Source organism: Rhinopithecus bieti, unplaced genomic scaffold (assembly GCF_001698545.2).
Source record: "Rhinopithecus bieti isolate Rb0 unplaced genomic scaffold, ASM169854v2 scaffold_27306, whole genome shotgun sequence".
Classification (NCBI taxonomy): Eukaryota; Metazoa; Chordata; class Mammalia; order Primates; family Cercopithecidae; genus Rhinopithecus; species Rhinopithecus bieti.
In genome coordinates this window covers 1,206,574-1,231,658 of record NW_016812395.1, presented here as the reverse complement: position 1 = coordinate 1,231,658, position 25,085 = coordinate 1,206,574, and the positions used below count along the sequence as shown (strand labels likewise).

The window sequence follows — 25,085 nt, the reverse complement described above, 5'->3', positions numbered from 1 at the left end:
GCGGCCAGGGGCGCGGGCTCTGCGCTGACGCTGAGAGGGCTGCCCGCGGGGCGGTCGCGGTCCATGGCAGCTTCCCGCGCCGCGCGCGCTGCAAAGGACCGAAGGTGCGGTGAGGCCGGGGGGTGGTCGGGCTTAACCTGAGAGGCGCAGCCCCCTGGTTCTCCCCGTGCGCCCACTAGCAGCCCAACGGGGCTGAGGGCGCTCTAAAGAGAGCTCGTTTTGCCTGGGGAGAGTTTTGCCTCCCGACGTCTGGGGCGAATTGCGGGGCTCTGGAGTTCTTGGGCTTCCTAGAAGGATGAAGAGAGGCGCGGTGCCGGCTTTGCTTTTCAGGGACAAATTAAGCGAAAGGTCTACTCTACCCGGGAAGAAAGATGTCGGAAGCTCAGCTCGGGATCGGCACTCGTTCGCGATTCGGCGACTTTATCCAACCCGGCGCGCACGAGAGGTGGCGCGGCTCCTCCTCGCCGACGCCGCGGAAAACCACGGCTCACCAGCCGCCCTCGGCCTTTCACGCCAGGGGGGATTTCTGCCCGAGGAGTGGGGGACCTTTAGCCTCACCTCGGAGTAATCACCCGCCACCGTTCCAAGCCCAGGAGCCGCACAGTACGCGTCTGACGGGCCCCTCACCTTTCCTGGAGCAGCTGAGTGGAGCTCCGCTCTGCTGTGCGGCGGGAGAGGGGCGTGGAGCAGGGCCTGTGTGGCTAGGACCGCACTGGTCACTCCATCCTCGTCCGGCCGAAGCCCAAATCGACGGCTGCTTCCAACTCACGCTGGCCGTGACTTTTATGGGGGCGCCCCGCGGCTCGGGCCGGCTACGGCAGGTCGGGCGGAGGGCCTGACCTACCGGAGGGGCTACACCAGGGGCTGAAGCGGCTTAGAGGGTCATTAATCAAACCGCCCAGTGGGGCAGGCTCAGGGGGCGGGGCGTCCTCCTGGCCCCGCCCCTCGGTTCAGCGCCTCACTCTGCTTTTCCCGAGGCGCCTCGCTGAGGGCGGTGTGTGGAGAGTCTGGGGTGTCGGCTGCCGGCTGCGGTGGGGCAGGGCTGGAGGCCGCGGGTGAGGCCTGTGGTTAACCTCGCGCTGCCGAGGTCCTACCTCCTCGGGTCCTGTCTGATTCCAGGCCGCTTCCAGCTGAGGCGGGAACGTTGCCGTTTGGTTGAGCGTGTCTTTTAGGCTCTGTGAGGAAAAGTCGAGCGCGCCACATCGAGGCGCTAGCCGTTTATTCTACCACAAGGTAAAAGATTCATACTGTCCTAGTTACCCTAAAGCTGGGAGATACACTGCACTTCCTACCAGACCCCGAATGCTCCCGCTGTCTGTAATTCTTTAAGAAATTCCCAGAGCAGGCAGCCCTTGGATCGTGGGCGCTTCTCCCTGGGGACGCGGACCTTTGCTGACTGCCCCGCTGCCCCGCGGGGCCACCGCTCTTTAATTATTTGGACATTCTTTTCTGGTTTTGCTCTTGTGGACCCACGAGAAGCGTGACTTGCAGCGAGGCAGGACCCGATCCCAGCCTTCTTTAGAAAGCCGGCACTGCGCCCCAAGGCCTGTTCAGAGTCGCCCCAGAAAGCCATGGGCCCCCGGCCGCCCCAATCCGCAGCGGTTTCTGCAGGTCCTGGACCCGTCGCCTTCGTAGGTGAAATCTGAGTACTTTCCAACAACATAATTAGAACACACTCGAAACAATGCCTGCAATTCGCAGAGTAGGACATTTTCTGTTTTTGTGTTTGAGACAGGGTCTCTGTCGCCCAGGCTGGAGTGCAGTAGTGCCATCTCGGCTCACCTCAGCCTCCAACTTTTGGGCTCAAGCCAAGAGCAGGATATTTTCTTATATTCTTTGGGGTCAATCGGAATATCAAATTTAAAATGTCACTGAAGAAACCGCGCTCTTGTATATGCACCATCATTTAATACTTTCCAGTAGATTTCTAAGTTGGAACTACTGTAACCAAGTCGTCATCAGTCCTGGTGGCACTATTTGGATGTACTGGTCCACAAATTAAGTACATTAGTGAGTCAGAATGGTACTTAGGCTTTCATCTCAATTCCCACCCAATAACTGTAATTAGATTTACACTTTAGAAAGAAGCACACCAAAATTCTATTGATTCAAAAAGAGGTTTGGTGCGGTGGCTCATGTCTGTAGTCCCAGCTACCCCGAAGGCTGAGACGGGAGGATCTCGTGAGCCCAGGAGGTTGAGGCTGCAGTGAGCTGTGATCGCGCCATTGAAGGGGCTTCTATTGCTGAATGAAAAAGTACAGATTTTCCCAGTAAATTGTATGTAATGAGGAATAAAGCAACTAGATCCCTGAATTCACAGGCGGAAAGCAATGTTTCAGATTCTATAAAGCAGCAAATCAAACAATAACTTAAAAGTTTTTCTATGTGAGATACCATAAAGCTACAAACCCACAAAAGATAGTGTTGCCTAGTCCTATACGGTTAAAAACAAAATCAAACATTTCCTGTCACTTGAGGCTGAATTTACTCATTTTCCGCAAACAAATTTTCTTTTTCTTTGGGGTTATGGAAAAGGTGAGGTTCATGCACATCATTTTTTGTCAGCAAGCTTTCAGATTGCTTCAAAGAGAGATTCCTGTATTTATAGAGGGGGAAAAAAGCATTAAATTAAAACAATGAAAGTATCCCCAAAAGGTAGCAAACATATAGAATCTAGGGCACAATAACAATATTAAAGGCTAATGATTAGTCACCAAACTGTGTAAATCTTGTTGTGCTTTAAAAAGGAAGCAGAAAAAAAGATTTTCCTCTTGATGTAGCGAAGAATAAAAAATCTGTGATTTGTGAGAGGTATGGAAATAATATTAGAGGAAAGGTGGACCAGGTCTAAGATGAGGCAAATTTGAGGTGTCTGGGGCTTCTTATATTTTGCACCCAGATTGTCCTTATAATGCAATATAATCACACATATCAATTTATTCCATATTGTTTTTAATATATAAATGTTTTATATGTATATAAAACAGATTAATTGGTACTTTTTTCACCTTTCAACTATTTCCCTCATTATTTAAATTGTAATTTACATAGTTAAATTCACCCTTTTCAGTGTAAATTCACCCAGTTCAGCAAGCTTTCATAAACATATGTCTTATAACCATCAATGCAATAAAGATACAGAACATTAATTCTCCAAAATTATCTTGTGCTGACCCTTTGCAGTCCACCCTTTCTCCCACCTCCAGTTTCTGGCAACTGCTAATCTGTTTTCTGTCTCTGTAGTTTGCCTTTGCTAGAAAGTCATACAAATAGAAGCATATTATATAGTATGTAACCTTTTGAGTCTGGTTTCTTTCACTTAGCATAATGCTTTTGAGATCCATGTTGTTGAGTATATCACTAGTTCATTCCTTTGTATTGCTGAATAGTATTCCATTGTACAGATGTACCACAGTTTATTTATCCATTCCTCAGATGAAAACCTTTGGAACTGCAGTGAGTTGAGATTGCGCCACTGCACTCCAGCCTGGGCGACAGAATGAGACTCTGTCTCAAAAAAAAAAAAAAAAGAAAGAAAACCTTTGGATTGTTTCCAGGTTTTGGTGATTATGAATAATATTATAAATGTTCAGGTACAGGTTTTTGTGAGTATATGTTTTCATTTCACTTGGGAAAATAACCAGGAGTGAACCACTAGCTGCTAGATGTGTTAAATATATGTTTACCGTTTTTTTGTTTTTTTTTTTGGAGGAGGCTCTCGTTCCGTCACCCAGGCTGGAGTGGAGTGGTGCGATCATAGCTCACTGTAGGTTTGAACTCTGGGGCTCAAGTGATCCTCCAAGTGATCCTCCCACCCTAGCCTCCCAAGTAGCTGTAACTACAGGCATGTACCACCATGCCCAGCTTAATGTTATAAGAATATGTCAAACTGTCTGGGTACAGTGGTTCACATCTGCAATCCTAGCACTTTGGGAGGCTGAGGTGGGAGGATTGTCCTTAAGTATAAGAGTTTGAGACCAGCCTGGACAGCATAGTGAAATCTGGTCTGTACAAAAAAATTTTAAAAATTACATGGGTGTGGTGGAACACGCCTGTAGTCTCAGCTACTCAGAAAGCGGGGGCAGGAGGATTGCTTGAACACAGAAGGTTGAGGCTGCAGTGAGCTGTGTTTGAGCCACTGCACTCCAGCCTGGGCAACAAAGTGAGACCCTGTCTCTCAAAAGATAAATACATAAATAAAATAATTTGTTAAACTACTGTCCAAAGTGTCTGTACTATTTTTGCATTCCAGCCAGTAGTACACGAGAGTTCCAGCTGCTCCATATCCTAGCCAGCATTACCAGCTTTTGTTTTTTCTTTTTATCCATTCTAGTACATGTTATTTTTTAAGAAAAAATTAAATATTTAAAAATCAGATGATTTCGTAATCGAGATATCTCACTTGTCAGCTAGTGTGATGCATGTCCATCTGGCCACACCATTGTGGAGCTGAATAGCTACAGTTGCCTTTAGTTGGACATGTGCTTTCCAATTCACCTTAGTCACCTCCTTACCTGTTCTCATTTATTAACTTCCTGTTCCTAAGGGTGGTTTTGTTTGAGAGTCCCCAGCAGAGTACTTGAGAGGTTGGCTATTGGAGTCAGTGAGCTGTGTTCAAGTCCTAGCTCTGCTCATGGCAATTGTGTGACCTTGGGTCCTTCTGATTGTACCTCTCCAAGCCTCATTTTCCCATCTATAAAATGGGGCTTATAGTATTCTTAAAAGACTTTCACTGTCTTTTAAAATTTGTTTGGATAGGCCGGGCCCCGTGGTTCACGCCTGTAATCCCAGCACTTTGGGAGGCCCAGACGGGCGGATCACGAGATCAGGAGAGAGAGACCATCCTGGCTAACACGGTGAAACCCTGTCTCTACTAAAAATACAAAAAATTAGCCGGCTTGGTGGCTGGCGCCTGTAGTCCCAGCTACTTGGGAGGCTGAGGCAGGAGAATGGCATGAACCCGGGAGGTGGAGCTTGCAGTGAGCCGAGATTGCGCCACTGCACTCCAGCCTGGGCGACAGAGCGAGACTCCGTCTCCAAAAGATAAAAATAAATAAAAAAATAAAACAATAAATAAAAATTTGTTTGGATAATGAAGCGTCAGCTTTCAAAATATAGGCATTTTAAAATGGAAAATAATTCTTTTGAATTAGGTCTTATATAACTCTTGTTCACAGAGTAAACCATTGACGGAAGTCACAAAAACTAGCTTGTTTTAACTAAAACTAGTCTGTTTTAACTTAAAAAAGTTTTTGTTTTTTGAGATAAGGTCTTGCTCTGTTGCCCAGTCTGGAGTGCAGTGGCACAATCGCGACTCACTGCAGTCTCAACCTCCTGGGCTCAAGCAATTCTCTTACCTTAGCCTCCCAAGTAGCTGGGACTACAGAGACGTGTTACTACACCTGAAATTTTTTTTCTTATGGAGATGAGGTCTCACTATGTTGCCCAGGCTGGTTTCGAACTCCTGGCCTCAAGCAATCCTCTCTCCTTCCTCAGCTTCCCAAAGTGCTGGAATTATAGGCATGAGCCACCTCACCCAGCCTAAAAAAACTATATTGCTTACCACTATTGTGCTTTTTTTGGGAAGGAGGGGAGTATCTTAATTTCAAAATGGTTCTTTGAGAACTGCAAATCCAAATATTAACATTATACCTATATTACTGACACACATAAGCTTATTTTTGCATATAAATTAAAGACTGTTATGTTTAACAAAGCAAAATTTGCAAGTGAGTTTATATAACAAAATTCCAGAGTTTTGTGACTAAAAGTATCTGAGTTTTAAAAATTCTTTCCTAAGTACATAGATCTGTTGTTACAACTGTTCAAACAACCTTAACAGTGGTGAAGGAAGGTTGTTTTGACTGTTATTCAAGTTCACTTTTTAATTCAAAGAAATCTAACGCTTCCATATTCTAACAAAGGGTACTAGGTATTTTATAAATAGTTAATATAGTGAATATTTCCTGTGAATTATGGGCCCCAGTGATTTGTATTCCTTAAAGGTATCTGAAATTAAGGGCATTTTACCCAGCTAGAAAGTTATTATTTTACATTAACAAAAGAGATGGATTGACTTTATTAACATTGCTTGGGTTTGAAAGATAGTTAAATAATCAAGTAACAATTTGTTTTTTATTGTATGGTGCTACAGAGTATTTTCAGTGGATTTTATATGCAATATATAAATGCATTTAATGTCTATTTTAAAATTACTAAGGCTCAAGCACCTCCTAGCATGTTTGCAAAGAGAGGAAACATCTGTCAGAAGTATTTACTGTGACAAACACAGAAAGAAGCAATAATGTGTACCTTTTTGTTTGTTTAATACCATATTTTAAAAAATTGAACAGTGAAGGCATTTGTTCAGAATCAGCCTTTAAATAAAAAATAGTTTTGACCTAATCGTTAATTAAAGTATACATTGATAGTATCAAGTTCAGTTTGAGGGTCAAAAACAACGTCAATGAGTCTGACTTTTTCCTCCCAGTAGGGAAAGGAGGCTTGTATAAATATACATGAGCACAGATTGCATGCATTTATAAAAGAAGTGGAAAACATTCCCCTGTCTCTGGACAGATGTTGCTTCACTGGCTCCACATACGATACAGGCACAGCCCCCAGTGTGTAGAACCCTAAAGGAGTGTGGGGCACATACCTTTAGCTTTTTGGAAGATGCACTGTAAGCTTATTTCCACCTCTGAGCAGGCTCCCCACCTTGAATATTAAATATAGAGTGTAGGGACATGTCTGCTGATGCCAGCTCATTCTTTCCCTTAAAGTAATTAAGGCAAGGGGTAGTTTTAATCAATGTTCTAGAAACTAAAAATCTGTTCTTTGTGTTTGGGCTGAGTATTTTGTTTTTAACACTTTACTGACCTTCTAGCTTTGTTTTCATTATCTCCTAGATTTATGTTATATTACTAAAATTAGCAAAAGGCATGCCCTGATAATCTATATCAAGGGTTTGATGAAACTGTAATATATTTGATTACCTTTTATTAAAGAGAGGTAGAACTGATAATCTCATTTAATACAGATTAAATCTTTTGATATACTAAAACAATATTTTGGCATACCTAAGGTGAAATTATTGCCTGAGGAAATAATAAGCATTTAAACATTTATTTAATACTTTTTCACAGGATAAAATTGAAGACTCAGGATTGAACATAATTGGCTTCACTTGATGGTGGCTGAGGCAGGACATTCTTATGTTCTCACAGAACCCTTCTGGTTTGCTGGCTTCATTTAGGATAGCCTATCTTTGCAGTACATAGTAGTTTGTATTTTTAAAAATGCATTTAGTTCTGTATTTAGTGTTCGTAGTTAGGAAAATGAGGGTAGAGTGATTTGATGTTTTATCAGTGCACTTCTAGTAACTTGAGCTTTGCTTGGGGCTATAGAGTATGTGGAATGGGCCACAGCTCACTATTGATCTAACAATGTACGTGGCAATGTATAGAATACATCAACATTGTTTTCTGAGGCTGTGTCATTTTTATTGTTTTATTTTCTTCCTTGATGATATACTAGCAAGATTTTTCAAAATGCTTGGCAAAGAAACAAAACTTAAGAGCACTGTTGTGGAATTGATAACAGTTGTGTAAACCTTTAAGAAACTATTGTGCTATGGACAAGTAGGCAGTGGTTTGGTAGTAATGACAATGGACATAAGCAGTAAATGTCTCACATAGCTCCTGTTTTATTGTGAATGGAGAGGAGGCAAGACCAAAACGAGGACTCCCTGCATATCCTTTCACTTCTTCCCCAAATAAAGCATTTTCCATACCCACAGACCTTCTCTCTCCTAAGACTGCATCCCAGCAAGCCTGAGCCACTCTGCAGGGAATAGGGGTAGGACAGTGCAGTAGTAATGTTCACAGGGCTTCTTGAAGTGGGCCATACTAGGCAATTCTAAATCATCATCCCTTGATGGGACCCTGCAAAGAGGGTCTCATGATAAGCCCACTTGACCTTCAGTAGGCAGTTCTGGGAAAAGGAAAACGATTCCAAAGTATGTCCCCTGGCTCTGTTTACTTTATCAATGAAATATGCTATTGGCCTTTAGTATATTGCAATCACTAATCTGATATGGTTGGATCAATAGAGCAATCATTGTATTGATTATAAATGAAAAAATAAGTTTAATGCAAAATGTATAAGATGTATTAGGATCTGTTTTTGTTGTTGTTGTTGTTGTTGTTGTTGTTGTTGTTGAGACAGAGTCTCGCTCGTCGCCCCGGCTGGAGTGCAGTGGCCGGATCTCAGCTCACTGCAAGCTCTGCCTCCCGGGTTTACGCCATTCTCCTGCCTCAGCCTCCCGAGTAGCTGGGACTACAGGCCCCTGCCACGTCGCCCGGCTAGTTTTTTGTATTTTAGTAGAGACGGGGTTTCACCGTGTTAGCCAGGATGGTCTCGATCTCCTGACCTCATGATCCACCCGTCTCGGCCTCCCAAAGTGCTGGGATTACAGGCTTGAGCCACCGTGCCCAGCCAGGATCTGGTTTTTAAAGCCCATAGCATTTATCACACTATAGAGTAGTTATACCATATTTGACTCCCCAGCTTGTTTGTGGCAAAATATTTGAGATCAGGATTCTCTCATTATCTCAAAACAGGATTGTCAGAATACAAAAACTCAAACTCAAATGAGTTTTTATATTCAGTGTTGCCCAGCATATGGCAGATGTCTCATGTTTTACATATAAATGAAGTTACTTTCTGGTATGGATATTTATTTATTTAATTTATTGAGATGGGGTCCCACTCTGTTGCCCAGGCTGGAGTGCAGTGGAGCGATCTCAGCTCATTGCAGCCTCTGTCTCCCAGGCTCAAGTGACCCTCCCACTTCAGCCTCTGTCTCCCAGGCTCAAGTGACCTTCCCACTTCAGCCTCCCAAGTTGCTGGGACTATAGGCACGTACCACCATGTCCAGCTGATTTTTGTATTTTTTTTTTTTTGTAGAGAAGGGGTTTCTCCTTGTTGGCCAGGCTGGTCTTGAACTCCTGGTCTAAAATGATCTGCCCACCTAAGCCTCCCAAAATGCTGGATTACAGGCGTAAACAACTGTCCCCAGCTCTGGTTTATTTTCCATCAAAGCAATACCTTTTTTAAACCAAAAGCAAATTTTCCTCATCAGGAGAAACTTCTGTCTCCTTCAGAGACAACAGCTTAAAAATCTGGTTTGTAGAAGTGGTGAAAGTAGCCTAATTCTGTAGTCCTCTGGACTTTCTGCAACCATATGCTGTGCAGTCGCCCACCCACTGGTCATCAGCTAGGCCTCAGGCTCCTTTGACAGAATCCCTGATCATTGTCTTTACCTACTGCCTCTGGGACTTTTCTGAGTCCCCTACCTTACCTCAGTGGGTGTATCCAGTCTAACTGCCAAGTCTTCTGAAAACACCCCTTCCCACTGTAACTCTCTGACTGTTTGGGCAGACCAACAATGAACCTTTTTTTTTCTTTCTTTCTATGTTTGGCCAAAAAAGATTGAGAACAAAGAACTAGGAGACAGATTGGATGGCCTCTGTTCCTCTTTGTTTACTGTGAAGATGTCTCTTCCCCACCAAAAAGATAAAGTCACATAAATATTTGAAAGAACCTACCCCATCTCTTCAATAATTTTAGTGTAATCTTCTCGGGAACTTTCTGGAGATGCATTTCCATTTACAGGGTATCTCTGTATTTCAGAGAAAAAGACTAATTTTGGCTTACCCACCTGTGGGTAATAAACAGGAACGAAGTGATGCATTGTTTCAAAGTTACCTGTAGCACACAAAGAAATAAAAGCATTCTGCTTTGAAACTAATAACTGAATTGTAAAAAAGGGTATGACAATATTAGATTATCTAAAAATTAAATAGAGCTAAATGAATACACAGTAAAACTAGTAATAAAATTAATAACCCAAGAAAAAATAGTGCAGACTTTCATACACAAAAACCTATACATGAAAGTTCTTGGTCAACTCTTTAAAATAAAATAAAATGGGCATGCCAACATTAATATAAATATTAACTGCCCTTAATTTTACTGTTCTGAGTTAGTTTATTTTTTCAAATTGTTTCACTTGTAGGGAGTAAATTAGTCATGTATCGTTTTCGGGATTTGTCCATACCTTTATTCTGGCACTTAGCAGTCCACATCAGTTACCTGCTTTCAGATCCTTCTCCCTTTCCAGCAGTAAGTTCCTTTTAAGTGGGGACAGCCCTATTCACCTCTAATCCACAGTGACTGGCATATTCTTGGACACATTCGAGGTGCTTAATGTTTATTATGAATTTTTCTATAGAAGTGCTATAAAAGAAAGTGCTAAAAGATGTGAGTATATTTTGGATTTTATTAAGATATTAAAGTATGTTTACAATATTGTGTCATATAGCTATATGGCTATACTTAGGATAAGATTTTTAAATTGTAAGATCCTTGAAGTTAGAGGTTATAATAATTCCTATAATTTTACCATAATCCCCAATATAGAGCTCTAAATTTACAAGGCTATCAAAATACATAAAAGATTAGGAAGTACAAAATTATTACCATCTTTTAAGAATTCCTATTCCCTTACAATCTATTTGGTTGTGCAGAGGTGCCTTTAAAAGGTTCATTTTAACTCTTCTAAAGACCTGAAAGGTAGGTATACTGTAGATTTTGAAAATACATAATATATTTTCTAGATTTTAATTTATGCTTTCCCTTTCTCTTGCAGTTATAAAAGTCTTTGCATAAAGACCATATAGTCTGCTATTGGACATGTACAAAAGGATAGAGTTATTGTATATTTATATACATGTATACAGGGATGTCACTGCTTTTAAGCCTGAGAGTTCCAGGTTTGTACCATCTGTTTGGATGGGGATGGCAAACATGGGCAAAGGGGAAGGAGGACCTACAAATGGCCAAGGAAGAATAACCAAGTACTCCTGAGAAAAGCTCAGAAAATTTTCTGCTGCAGCGAGTCAGTGTATTCACTTTAAATTTAATTTTAATTGATTTTAGAGATGATTTTTTTTTTGAGATGGAGTCTCATCTTGTCACCCAGGCTGGAGTGCAGTGGCACAATCTCGGCTCACTGCAACCCTTGCCTCCTGGGTTCAAGCGATTCTCCTGCCTCAGCCTCCCTAGTAGCTGGGATGATAGGTGCCCGCCACCACACCTGGTTAATTTTTGTACTATTAGTAGAGATTGGGTTTCACCATGTTGGCCAGGCTGGTCTTGAACTCCTGACCTCAGGTGATCTGCCTGCCTCAGCCTCCCAAAGTGCTGGGATTACAGTCATGAGCCACCGCACCCAGCCAAGCCCATTTTTCAATATAGTAAATTATGTAATCTATTTGAGTACTCCTTTTAAAATTTTGAAATTTGTTGTATTATCCTATTTCCTCTAGCTCCTTTTTAGTTATAAAAATTGTTTACATATCACATATTTCCATATCTGTGATTTTCCCAAATTCCCACCAAATTGAATTTCTTCTAAGTAGAGCATTATTGCTTTAGATGATTAATTGTCCTTCTACCCCAACTTAATTTAGCCTGTGCCCCCTGCTAGCTTTGTAAACTCAAGACAAGTCACTTCATTTTCTGAAACTGAACTTTCTCATCTGCAAAATGCATATAATAATCTTCTGCCTCACAGGTTATAATAATTAAATGCAATAATGTGTGTAAATATCTGAAATGTTTAGCACAGTAAATGTCAGTTCTTTTTTCTTCCCTTGCCCCCTCTTCTTTGCCTTCTAATTCCGAGTGCTTTCCATTTTAAATTATTAATAATTATCATAACAGCAACTACCACAAGGTCTGAAATGAAGCTTACATACTGTAACACTCTATACGGACTTTAAAAAATTGTAGCAAAACTATTTAACATGAGATCTACCCTCCTTTTTTTTTTTTTCAGATGATGTCTTGCTTTGTCACCCAGGGTGGGGTGCAGTGGTGCCATCTCGGCTCACTGCAGCCTCTGCCTCCCAGGTTCAAGCAGTTCTCTTGCCTCATCCTCCCAAGTAACTGGGACTACAAGCGCACGCCACCATATCTAGCTAATTGTTTTGTATTTTTGGTAGAGACAGAGTTTCACCATATTGGCCAGGCTGGTCTCGAACTCCTGACCTCAAGTGATCTGCCTGCCTTAGCCTCCCAAAGTGCTGAGATTACAGGCGTAAGCCACTGTGCCCAGCCAAGATCTACCCTCTTAACAAAGTTTTAAATGTACAATACATTATTGTTTTACCTTAGGTACAATGTCGTATAGTAGATCTTTAGAGCTTATTCATCTTGTTTGGCCGAAACTTTATGCCCATTGATTAGTTAAGTCCCCCTTTCCTCCTCTCATTTGCTGGCAATAGCACTCCACTCTTTGAGTGTATGAATTTAACTATTTTAGATATCTTATATAAGTTGAATGAGTATTTGTCTTTCTTTGACCTGGCTCATTTCACTTAGCATAATATCCTCAAGGCTCACCCATGTTGTCACATATTGCAGAATTTCCTTTCTTTGTAAAGCTGAATAGTGTTCCATGTTCCATTTAATATACATTTCCTTTATCCATTCATCTCTCCAATGTCCATGTACCTAGTTTCCACATCTTGGCTATTGTGAATAGTGCTGCAATGAACATAGGAGTACTGATGTCTCTTGGAGATCCTGATTTCAATTCTTTTGGATAAATATCCGTAAGTGGGATTGTTGGGTCATATGGCAGTCCTATTTTTAACTTTTTGAGGAACGTTCATACTGTTTGTTATAGTGGCTGCACCATTTTACGTTCCCACCAGTGGTGTGCAAGGATTCCAATTTCTTCACATCCTCTCTCTTTTTTTTTTTTTTTTTTTTTTGAGACGGAGTCTTGCTCTGCCACCCAGGCTGGAGTGCAGTGGCCGGATCTCAGCTCACTGCAAGCTCCGCCTCCCGGGTTTACGCCATTCTCCTGCCTCAGCCTCCCGAGTAGCTGGGACTACAGGCGCCCGCCTCGTCGCCCGGCTAGTTTTTTGTATTTTCAAGTAGAGACAGGGTTTCACCGTATTAGCCAGGATGGTCTCGATCTCCTGACCTCGTGATCCGCCTGTCTCGGCCTCCCAAAGTGCTGGGATTACAGGCTTGAGCCACCGCGCCCGGCCCACATCCTCTCTAACACGTGTTACCTTTTTAAAAATAATAGCCATCCAGGCACAATGGCTCATGTCTGTAATACCAGCACTTTGGGAGGCGGAGGCAGGTGGATCACTTGAGTTCAGGAGTTGGAGACCAGTCTGACCAACATGGCGAAACCCCGTCTCTACTAAAAATGCAAAATTAGCCAGGTGTGGTGGTACAAGCCTGTAATCTCAGCTACTCGGGAGGCTGAGGCAGGAGAATTGCTTGAACCCAGGAGGCAGAGGTTGCAGTGACCCGAGATCACGCCATTGCACTCCAGCCTTGGTAACAAGAGTAAAACTCTGTCTCAAACAAACAAAAAAAAGCCACCCTGACAGGTGTGAGGTGATAGCTGATTACAATTTTGATTTGCATTTCCCTGATGATTACTGACATTGAGTATTTCTTCATATACCTGTTGGCCATTTGTATGTCTTCTTTGGAGAAACAAAAACCACTATTTGTTTAAGAGACTTTTCTTTCCCCCATGTGTATTCTAGGCACCTTTGTCAAAGATCAATTGATTACGTATGCATGGATTTTTTCCTGGGTGCTCTATTCTGTTCTGTTTCTCTATATGTCTGTCTTCTGCCAGTACCATACTGTTTTGATTACTGTATCTACATAATATATTTCAAAATCAGGAAATGTGATGCCTTCAGCTTTGTTCTTCATTCTTTTTTTTTTTTTTTTTTTTTTTTTTTTTTTTTTTTGAGACGGAGTCTCGCTCTGTCACCCAGGCTGGAGCGCAGTGGCCGGATCTCAGCTCACAGCAAGCTCTGCCTCCCAGGTTTACGCCATTCTCCTGCCTCAGCCTCCCGAGTAGCTGGGACTACAGGCACCCGCCACCTCACCTGGCTAGTTTTTTGTATTTTTTTTTTAGTAGAGACGGGGTTTCACCGTGTTAGCCAGGATGGTCTCGATCTCCTGACCTCGTGATCCACCCGTCTCGGCCTCCCAAAGTGCTGGGATTACAGTTGTTCTTCATTCTTAAGATTGATTTGGCTATTTGTGGTCTTCATTGGTTCCATATGAATTTTAGAATTGCTTTTGTCTATTTCTGTAAAAAATGCCATTGGGATTTTGATAGAAATTGCACTGAATCTGTGGATCACTTTTGGTCTTATGGATATTTTACAATATTGAGTCTTCCAGTTCATGAACATGAGATGTCTTTTCATTTGTGTCTTGTTTAATTTCTTTTAAAATGTATAAGCAGACATTGCAGAAGATGTCTTGTTTAATTTCTTTCATTGATGTTTTGTAGTTTTCAGCATATGTCTTTTACCTCCTTAATTAAATTTATTCCTGGGTATTTTATTCTTTTGTTGTTATTGTAAATGGGATTATTTTCATAATTTCTTTTCAGATAGTTTGTTGTTAATTTATCTACATGACTTTAAACATTGTTTTTGGGCTGGGCGCAGTGGCTCATGCCTGTAATCCCAGGACTTTGGAAGGCCGAGGTGGGTGGATCACTTGAAGTCAGGAGTTTAAGACCAGCCTGGCCCACATGGTGAAATCCTATTTACTAAAATACAAAAATTAGTCAGGTGTGGTGGCGCATGCCTGTAATCCCAGCTACTCAGGAGGCTGAGACAGGAGAATTGCTTGAACCTGGGAGGCAGAGGTTGCAATGAGCTGTGATCGTGCCATTGCACTCTAGCTTGGGCAACAGAGAGATTACTCTATCAAAAAAAAAAAAAGATTGTTTTTGTTAGTTGGTGCTCACACTAGATTATAAAGAGATTAATAAGGACTGTTTTGAGAAAATTAAATGGCTAATTTAAAAAAATTTAGTTGAGACATAATTGTACATATTTATAGGGTACATAGTGATGTTGTAATACATATAATGTACAGTGATCAAATCAGGGAAATTAGCATATACATAATCTCAAACATTTATCATTTCTTTGTGTTGGCAACATTCAATATTCTCCTTCTAGCTATTTTAAACTATATATGATTGTTATCTATGGTCATCCTATAGTGCAGGGGTCCCCAACCCAATGGTCCTGGTCTGTAGCCTATGAGAAACTGGGCCGCACAGCAGCAGGTGAGTGGCAGGTGAGTGAGCGAGGCTTTATCTGTATTTACATCTGCTCTCCATCACTCGCATTACCACCTGAGCTCTGCCTCCTATCAGATCTACTACAGCATTAGATTCTCATAGGAACACGAACCCTATTGTGAACTGTGCATGTGAGGGATCTAGGTTGTGAACTCCTTGTGAGAATCTAATGCCCAATGATCTGTCAGTGTCTCCCATTACCCCCAGATAGGATGATCTAGCTGCAGGAAAAAAAGTTCAGGGCTTCTGCTGACTCTACATTATGGTAAATTACTATTTCATTATATATTACAGTGCAAGGTTAATAGAAATAAAGTGCATAATAAATGTAATGTACTTGTATCATCCCAACAATATCCCCACCACACTTCTGGTCCATGGAAAAATTGTCTTCCACAAAACCAGTCCCTGCTGCTACAAAGGTTGGGGACAGCTGCTATAGAACTCTAAAGTTTATTCCACCTATCTGGTTGTAATTTTATAACCTTCACCAAATCTCTCTCTTCCCTTGCCTTATTCCCTCTGCCCTTCCCAGTCTGTAGTATCTTTGTTCTACTTTTTAATTCTATGAGATCAACTTTTTTTTTTGTTTTTTTTGTTTTTTTGTTTTTTTTGGCTTTTACAGATGGGTGAGAACATGCACTGTTCCACTCTCTGTTTCTGGCTTATTTCACTTAATATAACGTCCCCCATTTCCATCCATGTTGTTGCAAATAACAGGATTTCATTCTTATTTATAGTTGAATAGTATTCCATTGTGTATATATACCACATTTTCTTTATTCATTCATCTGTTGGACACTTAGGGCGATTCTGTATCTTGGCTATTGTGAATACTCCTGCAACAAACACGAGGGTGTGGATGTCTCCTTGATACATTGATTTCTTTTCCTTTGGATAGATGGTCAGTAGTGGGATTGCTAGATCATATAGTAGTTCTTTTTCTTTTTTTAACTCAAGGAATTTTTTTAAATTTGAGGAAAATCTGTAGTTCTATGTGTAGGTTTTTGTTTTGTTTTGCTTTTTTTTTTTTTTTTTGAGATGCTCTGTCACCCGGGCTGTAGGTTTAAGAAATTCTCTGCCTCAGCCTCCCGAATAGCTGGGATTACAGCTGTGTGCCACCATGCTCAGCTAATTTTTTTGTATTTTTAGTAGAGATGAGGGTTCACCATGTTGGCCAGGCTGGTCTTGAACTCCTGACCTCAAGTGATCCACCTGCCTTGGCCTCCCAAAGTGCTGGGATTACAGGCGTGAGCCACCTCGCCTGGCCGCTAATTTTAAAATAATGTTTTGAAGAGATGGTATCTTGCTTTGTTGCCCAGGCTGGTCTTGACCTCCTAGTCTCAACTGATACTCCTGCCTTGGCCTCCAAAAGCACTGGGATTACAGTTCTAAGCCCAGCGTCCAGCCCCCTATTTGTAGTTTTTTGAGGAACCTCCATACTGTTCTCCATAGTGGTTGTACAACTTTACATTCCCACAAACAGTGTATAAGAGAGTTCCCTTTTCTCTGCATCCTCACCAGCTGTATTAGTCCATTTTCATGCTGCTGATAAAGACATACTTGAGACCGGGTAATTTATAAAGAAAAAGAGGTATAATGGACTCACAGTTCCACATGGCTGGGGAGGCCTCACAATCATGGCAGAAGGCAAAAGGCGTGTCTTACATGGTGGCAGACAAGAGAGAATGAGAGCCAAGCAAAAGGGGAAACCGCTTATAAAATCATCAGATCTCATGAGACTTACCCACTACCATGAGAACAGTGTGGGGGAAACTGCCCCCATAATTCAGTTATCTTCCACCAAGTCCCTCCCACAACACATGGGAATTATGGAAGCTACAATTCAAGATGAGATTTGGGTGGGGACACAGCCAACCCATATCACCAGCATTTGGTTTTTATTTTTTGAGACTAAGTCTAGCTCTGTCACCCAGGCTAAAGTGCAGTGGTGCGATCTCGGCTCACTGCCAATGTCCGCCTCCTGGGTTCAAGTGATTCTCGTGCCTCAGCCTTCCGAGTAGTTGGAATTGCAGGCGTGCACCACCACGCCTGGCTAATTTTTGTATTGTCAGTGGAGACAGGGTTTCACCATGTTGGCCAGGCTGTTCTTGAACTCCTGACTTCAAGTGATCCACCCACCTCAGCCTCCCAAAGTGCTGGGATTACAGCCGTGAGCACTGTGCCTGGCCAGCTGTTGTTATTTTTTGTCTTTTTGTTAATAACCATCCTAACTGGGATGAGATGACACCTCATTGTGGTTTTGATTTGCATTCCTGCTGATTAAGTGATATTGGGCATATTTTTCTTATATTTGTTGGCCATTTATATGTCTTCTTTTGAGAAATGTCTGTTCAGATCCTTTGCCCATTTTAAAACTGGATTGTTGTTTTTATGCTGTTGAGATATTGCAGTTTCTTGTATATTCTGACTAATAATCCTGTCAGATGAATAGTTTACAGATATTTTTCCCATTCTATAAGGTTGTCTTTTCACTCTTGATTGTTCCCTTTGCTGTGCAGAAGCTTTTTAGTTTGACATACCCCATTTGTTTATTTTTGTTCTCGTTGCCTGTGCTTTTGAGGTTCTATTATAAAATCTTTTCACAGACCAATGTCCTGAAGCATTTCCTCTATTTTCTTCTAGTAGTTTTATAGTTTCAGGTCTTATATTTAGGTCTTTGATCCATACTGAGTTGATTTTTGCATAGGGTGATAGCTGAGGGTCTAGTTTCATTCTTCTGCATATGGATATCCAGTTTTCCCATCCCCATTTATTGAAGAGGAGGGTAGCTTGAGCCTAGGAATTCCAAATTAGCTTGGGCAACACAGTGAGCCTTCATCTCTACAAAAAGTATTTTAAAATTAGCCGGGTATGGTTGCACACACCTGTCATCTCAGCTACTTGGGAGTCTGAGGCAGGAGGATCATTTGAGCCTGGGAGATCAAGGCTGTAGTGAGCTGTGATCCAATGTATGTCCTTGGCACCTTTGTCAAAAATCAGTTGGCTGTAGCTAAGTGGATTGGTTTCTGGGTTCTCTATTCTGTTCTACTAGTCTATTTTTCTGTTTTTATACCAGTACCATGGTGTTTCGGTTACTATAGCTTTGTTGTATACCTTGAAGTCTAGTAGTGTGGTGGCTCTGGCTTTGTTGGTTTTGCCCAGTATTGCTTTGGTTATTGGGGTTCCACACACATTTTAGGATTTTTTTTCTATTTGTGTGACGAATGTCATTGGCATTTTTATAGGGATTGCATTGTATAGATTGCTTTGGTTAGTAGACTATAATTCTTTTAAGTTGTAAATTTAAAGACATATTATTTTGTCAAATTTCACTGAAGTTAACAATTAATGTAGCTGTCCCTAAATTAGGAAGAATTTTTGAAATCAGTTAAAATGAAAGAAACTACATTATTTTTAGAATTGGCCCAACTCTGGGGTGAGGCTGGTATTAAATATTTAAAAAGTGACATCTTTGCTGTAATACTGAAAATATATAAAATACTAGAATCCTTATTCTAGGTCTAGTTCTGCCCTTCACAGCCAGCCAGGAATGAACAGAGGAATCATGCCTTCTGACTATTTTAGAAGTTTCAGATCTTGAGAAATTCACATTGCAACACAGTATATTGCAATATACTCATGAGTATATTATCAACTAAGAAAGTCCCATTCTACTTAATGATTTTCCATAGTTTATATTCTTTATTTTTTTCAGATGGGGTCTTGGTGTGTTCCCCAGGCTGGAGTGAAGTGGCACAATCACGCTCACCACAGCCTTGATCTCCCAGGCTCCAGTGATCCTCCTCCCTCAGCCTCCCAAGTAGCTGGGATGATAGGCACATACCACCATGCCTGGCTAATTTTAAAATATTTTTTGTATAGATGAGGTTTCACTGTGTTGCCCAAACTGATCTTGAACTCCTAGGCTGAAACTATCCTCCCACTTCAGCCTCCCAAAGTGCTGGAACTACAGGTGTGAACCACCATGTTTGGCCCCATAGTTTGTATTCAGTGAACATGATATGGCAAAATCACTAGAGCTCCATACCTCTCCACCTGTATTCCTCCTCATGTCAGACACCATGTCCTAGAGTGACAGAGCTCCTAGGATATGCTATCTGTGCATAAAACCTCACTACAGTGTCCCCATTTCCCTTTTCCTATTTCCCTGGCCTAGCCCCTTCACTATGTCCTTATCCCCTCCCTTAGTCAGTCGTAGAATCAAACACTATCATGGAAAGGAGGAAGGGGCTCATTGCAAAGTTGTGGGCTAAAAAATCTGTGACTAGGCAGTTCTTCTTTTTTTTTCTTTAAGATGGAGTCTTGCTCTGTCACCCAGGCTGGAGTGCAATGGCGCAATCTTGGCTCACTGCAAACTCTACCTCCCAGGTTCAAGTGATTCTCCTGCCTCAGCCTCCTGAGTAGCTGGGATTACAGGCACCTGCCATCATGGCTGGTTAATTTTTGTATTCTTGTAGAGATGGGGTTTCACCATGTTGGCCAGGACGGTCTTGAAATCCTGACCTCAGGTGATCTGCCTGTCTCAGCCTCCCACAGTGCTGGGATTATAGGCATGTGCCACTGTGCCCGGCCAGACTAGTTAATTCTCGGATGCTCCAAAATGAAGATTAACTGTTACACATTGCTCTTAGTTACATTTTGTTGCATTAGTTAGGCAAGGGAGGTCGGTATGGCCTTTGTAACACAACTTTAGGTATATTATAATCCAAATTTTCAGGTGTTGGGGTATGTGCATAAGAAGGGGGACAGTCCACAGATGTGGTCATGATATATTTTTATTTTCTATCCTGATAAAAAATGTTATTTTTGCATCTTTTTGTTTTCTTGAGATGGAGTTTTGCTCTTGTTGCCCAGACTGGAGTGCAATGGCACGATCTCGGCTCACTGCAACCTCCACCTCCTGGATTCAAGCGATTCTACTGCCTCAGCCTCCCGTGTAGCTGGGATTACAGGTACCTGTCACCATGCCCGGCTAATTTTTTGTATTTTTAGTAGAGACAGGGTTTCATCATGTTGGCCAGGATGGTCTTGAACTCCTTGAACTTCAGGTGATCCACCCTCCTCATCCTCCCAAAGTGCTGGGATTACAGGCGTGAGCCTCCGTGCCTGGCCTTTTTGCACTGTTACTTAACAAATATACGAGTGGCTTAGGTTTCACAATTTACATAGCTGATATCATGCACTTTTGCCAGATATAAAATTATACATTTTCCCCTACCCTTGTCGCTCTATGTTTACACAAAACCAAACACAGCTGTTGTTCACAGTGGCTACCATTTACATAAACATTATAGGTAAAATTTTAATACAAGACAAATTGTACTTATGTACAACTAAGTAAATAAGTTTTAAAAAACCCATAAAACAACAACAAACTAAACAAAAAACATATTATTTGTTGGCATTTTTCTGTTGCTTAGAATATTTCCTTTGCTAGAAGAGCAGTCACCTAATGAGTGACAGAGTGCTTACTTATGAGTGAATTGCTTGCATCCTCACTTTTACTGCTCCTTTTTTTGCTGATTTTCTTGGCATCTTTGGATGCTTTCCAATTCATTAGAAATTGTCTTTCTATATTTTTAATTTCTTTTCCGTCAAGATATTCTGGAGAAAAATACATACATTAAAAAATATATACATATATATACATATATACAGTATATACATATAAACGTAAGTCAAAATATACAATTCTGGTTCAGAGCACAGAAACTTAAGTTACACCATAGACTGAAATAAATTTGTTTTTAAAATACGTTAATTACACAATGTATGTACTTTTGTTGAGATTTTATTTATAGATTTTTTCTGATATCAAAAAGAATATGTGCTTGTTATAAACAATGGAAATATCATCAAATAAAACATTAAAAGGCTCCGTAATTATTATCCATACCCCCTTCTTTTTTTTTTTTTTTTTCTCTTTTTTTTTTTGGAGACAAGGTCTCGCTCTGTCATCCAGGCTGGAGTGCATAGAGTGATCTTGGCTTACAGCAACCTCTGCCCCCTGGGGCTCAAGTGATCCTCCCACCTCAGACTCCCGAGTCGCTGGGACCACAGGTGTGCACCACCATCCCCAGCTATTTTTTTGTATTTTTAGTAGAGACAAGGTCTTGCCATGTTGCCCAGACTGGCCTGGAACTCCTGAGCTTAAGCAGTCCGCCTGCATCAGCCTCCCAAAGTGCTGGGATTACAGGCATGAGCCACCATGCCTGACCATACCCCTTATTATGTTTGTTTATTTATTTATTTATTTTTGAGACAGGATTTCACTCTGCCATCCAGGCTGGAATGCAGTAGCATGATCTTAGCTCATTGCAACCGCAAAACTCCTCAGCTTAAGTGAGCCTCCTGCCTTAACCTCCAGAGTAGCTAGAACAATAGCCATGTGCCACCATGCTTGGATAATTAAAGACATTTTTTTTTGTAGAGATGGTATCTCACTATGTTGCCCAGGCTGCTCTTGTATTCCTGGCCTCAAACAATCCTCTCACCTTGGCTTCCCAAAGCCCTGGGATTACAGAGGTGTGATAGAAATTGAGCTTCATAAACTATACAAATAATTTTTGCATGTTGTAAGACATTTGGAAAACACACAAAAAATAAAAAAATTATTCCCCAATGAGAAATAATCACTGGTAACACTTTTGTATATTTCTTAGCATGTTTTTATTTTCGATATATGTATGTAAAATTGGAATCCTCTATATTAGTTTTGCATCCTGCTTTTAATATTGTGTTGTGAACATTTTACCATGTTTTCCTTAAATACAGTTTTAATGGCTGATGTTCTATTGTTTATGGATATATTTTAAAATATTGAACAATTCCCTTATTAAAGGATATTTTATATTGCCTATATTGTTTCCTCAATTACATGAACACAGATGACCTTCATTTAATAGAAGTATGAGTATGATTTTTTCTTCAAAATTTTTTTCTTTCTTTCCATAGGACTCTGCTTGATAGATTTTTTCTAATGAAATTTATGTATAGTAGTTTTGAAAATTAGATATTTTCTCTCATTATTCATGTAATCCACTAGATCCCAGAATGTAGAAAGGATGTAGTAAAATTTATTAGATCACACATTATTTCAGGGATAATGACAATATTCTGATAAAATATTATACTACTGAAAATATTAATACTACCACTTAAACATGAGCCATAATATTGTGTTATACCCAAAGTACAAAACAAAATGTTGAAACAAAGAATATAAACTAGAACCATAGAATCTAGAAGTAAAACTGTCTCCATATCTTATTTCATGCACTTTTGTTTCACTGAAGAAGCTAGTACTATCCAAACCATAAGAAATTGTCAAACATCTTAGTACTTATAACTTTACAATAAAGGTCATCTTTTTTATTATTCATTTAAAAAAAACCTCTTTAATCATATGCACATAAGGGGAATAAAGGGCAACACCAGGCTGACTGGGGAAGGGAGCAAAATATTCTCCCTTTTCCCAATGTCTGCTTGGCACAGTTCTGAGATCATACAAGTGGGAGTGGGTTGGGAAACAGAATAAGTGAGAGGACAGAAGAGACAAAGGCAAGAGGGGAGAGGCAAGGGCTTGCAGTAATCTCAATTAGTGGACTGTACGCAGATTCACTCAGGGCAAGGTTCCAGTAATGTTCAGCCCCATGCTTTCTGAAATGCTCACGAGCTATGTTCTCTGTAGGACACTGTTTAAACTTCATCTCTCCAAAGCTCCGGTCTTTGGCTGTACCCTCCCAGAGTAGTATACATTTGTTGGTTTTCTTCACAGCTTCCTCATTAGATTCCTCATGATCATCTCCCTTTGTGTTAGATGTCCATTCATCCCACTTGATCCAATGCAGCATAAGATGCTTACATTTCTTCTGGGCCTTGGGGCCCCCTTCCACTACTACCACGTTGACATCCTTGTGCAGTACCACCACCCCTGTCAGGTACAGTTGCGCAGCATTGGCCTCAATCTTGAACTTCTTGGCTGGGGTGCTCAAATTTCTAACTCCATCTCAATCTTGAACTTCTTGGCTGGGGTACTCAAATTTCTAACTCCATATACAGATATGTGTACCCCCTGTGAAATGTCTTAAGCTTTTAAATTTTCTTGACCTTTCTCTATTCTGCTGTGAGTTTTCAGGCAGAATTGACCTCTTCATGCACTTTCTGTCTTTTTGCCATCTGAGCTCTGACATGGACTTCTACCTTCGTGGGGTCTTGAACAGCTTCTGTTCCTAATACTTGCGTCAAATTAGAAATTCTCACTTTGGGTTCTGGAGGAGGCATCAGGCCCAGCCTGACTTTTTTCTAGTAGTTCCTTCTGTGCTTCCCTCCTTGTCTGTCTCTGAAGTTTTTTCTGTTCCTTCTTGGTAAGATACACTCCCAGAGTAACTGGTGTGTCATTGTCGACTGGAGGATTGAGCTGGGCTGGATGTTCAACAAGATTTGTGATTCCAAAATAATCTTCTCTCTTGGGATTTTCCTCTGTAAGGTCAAAGCCATTGGGGATTATGTGAGTCCCACCACTCAATTTCAGGGATATCTACTTCCTTTAGCTCCTTCCTAGGAGCAATGAAGGCAAGCCTAGTCAAAGTATGGATGCCTATTTTTTGAGCTGCTTGTGAAATCTCTGCCTGAAGCTTCTCCAGTTGAGCCTTTGTTCTTAATCGCTGGGCAATCTTCTCAAATTTGCCCTTGTCATGGAATTTAAAAGTGCGTTTCTGGCACTGGGAAGCGACAGTGGAGACTCGGGGTCAAAAAAGATATTGGACTCCATGTCTTCTGACGGTTTTTCTTTTAGCTGTTGCTTGAATGGGTCCCTCTTCACAGCAGGAATATTGGCAGGAGTAGGCATGCAGTGTGTCAGCTCAATCTCCTTGCATGTTGCATCTACAGTGCACCCTTGATCATCTAGGATCAGTGGTGTAGGTTTAATTTGGTCTTTTAACTCCACCTTTGGGAGAGCAATGCCCATGGCATGGAGATTAGCCAGGCCCAGCATGTTGGCATTGCTGATGAGTCCTGGCTTCAGTGCCAGCCGGGCTTGGATTCGAGCTTGTAGTTCAGCTGCTTTCCTTGCCTTCTCAATGGCATCATTCATGAAAGTGGCAGCCTGGGAGGGCAGAATAGTGTGGCCGATTGGAAGTCGCTCTGGTTGGAAGGAAGAAGGCGTCTTTGGCTGAGGTGTAGGAGGGCTAATAAAGCGCAGCTGTTTTTTCCTCTCCTCGATATGATATTTTGCTGTGTCCATCATCTGTTTGATCTGGAGCTTAGTCAGCATGCTAGGACTCTCTGATGGAGGCCCAGGGATCACCTCTGGCTCTTCTTCCACCTCCTCAAAACGGGGTATTGGCTGCTTCTTTACTCCTGATGATTCCTTGGAGATCTCAAGAGTCATCACCAAACACCTTCTTTAGCTCTCGTTTTCTGCTTCAGTCACTGCTAGACTTGAAATGCCTAGAGCTTCTGCCTTTCTCCTACAGCCTCAGTTTGTCCACAAATCGGAGAGTAGAATCATCAAGAAAAGGTGTCAGATGATCGGCTGCCTTCTTCTTGTCCGTGCTTTTCCCCACACAGTTCAATGCTTCTGTGACCACTGTAGGCTCTGAGAAACCCAGCACGCTCTTCACTGTCTTCTCATCCGCCTTGGAGCCTCCCCAAGTGCTGGGATTCCAGGCATGAGCCACTGCGCCCAGCCTGACATCACTGATAAATTAGGAAGAAAAGGTTAAGGAGTGTCTAATTCTAGTTATCAATGACTGTGAAAAGATCAATGGTTTCAGCTCATCCAGCTCCCTCTTAGTGTCATTTTTCGGGAAAAGAGAACAATAGCTCGAATGGGACTCAATAC

The 25,085-nt window shown here is 41.5% G+C and overlaps 2 protein-coding genes and 1 pseudogene across 5 annotated transcripts in view; all 3 read right to left on the bottom strand.

The window, feature by feature from the left end:
- TCF24 (transcription factor 24) overlaps positions 1-388 on the bottom strand; it is a 9,080-nt gene extending 8,692 nt beyond the window's left edge. Inside the window, exons 1-2 of the mRNA XM_017896305.1 lie at positions 360-388; positions 1-88 (exon numbers count right to left, since the gene is read on the bottom strand). Of these exons, the coding sequence (XP_017751794.1) occupies positions 1-65 (65 nt within the window). The 5' untranslated portion in view covers positions 66-88; positions 360-388. The remainder of the gene's footprint in view (positions 89-359) is intronic.
- A 1,486-nt stretch (positions 389-1,874) lies between these two features.
- PPP1R42 (protein phosphatase 1 regulatory subunit 42) overlaps positions 1,875-25,085 on the bottom strand; it is a 65,771-nt gene continuing 42,560 nt past the window's right edge. For all 4 annotated transcript variants that reach the window (XM_017896313.1, XM_017896314.1, XM_017896315.1 and 1 more), the window contains 3 exons: positions 20,711-20,842; positions 9,609-9,768; positions 1,875-2,596 (listed from right to left, as the gene is read on the bottom strand). In XM_017896313.1, coding sequence (XP_017751802.1) covers positions 2,485-2,596; positions 9,609-9,768; positions 20,711-20,842 — 404 coding nt within the window. In that variant the 3' untranslated portion in view covers positions 1,875-2,484. The remainder of the gene's footprint in view (positions 2,597-9,608; positions 9,769-20,710; positions 20,843-25,085) is intronic.
- LOC108544903 (U4/U6 small nuclear ribonucleoprotein Prp3 pseudogene) lies at positions 23,632-24,515 on the bottom strand (annotated as a pseudogene).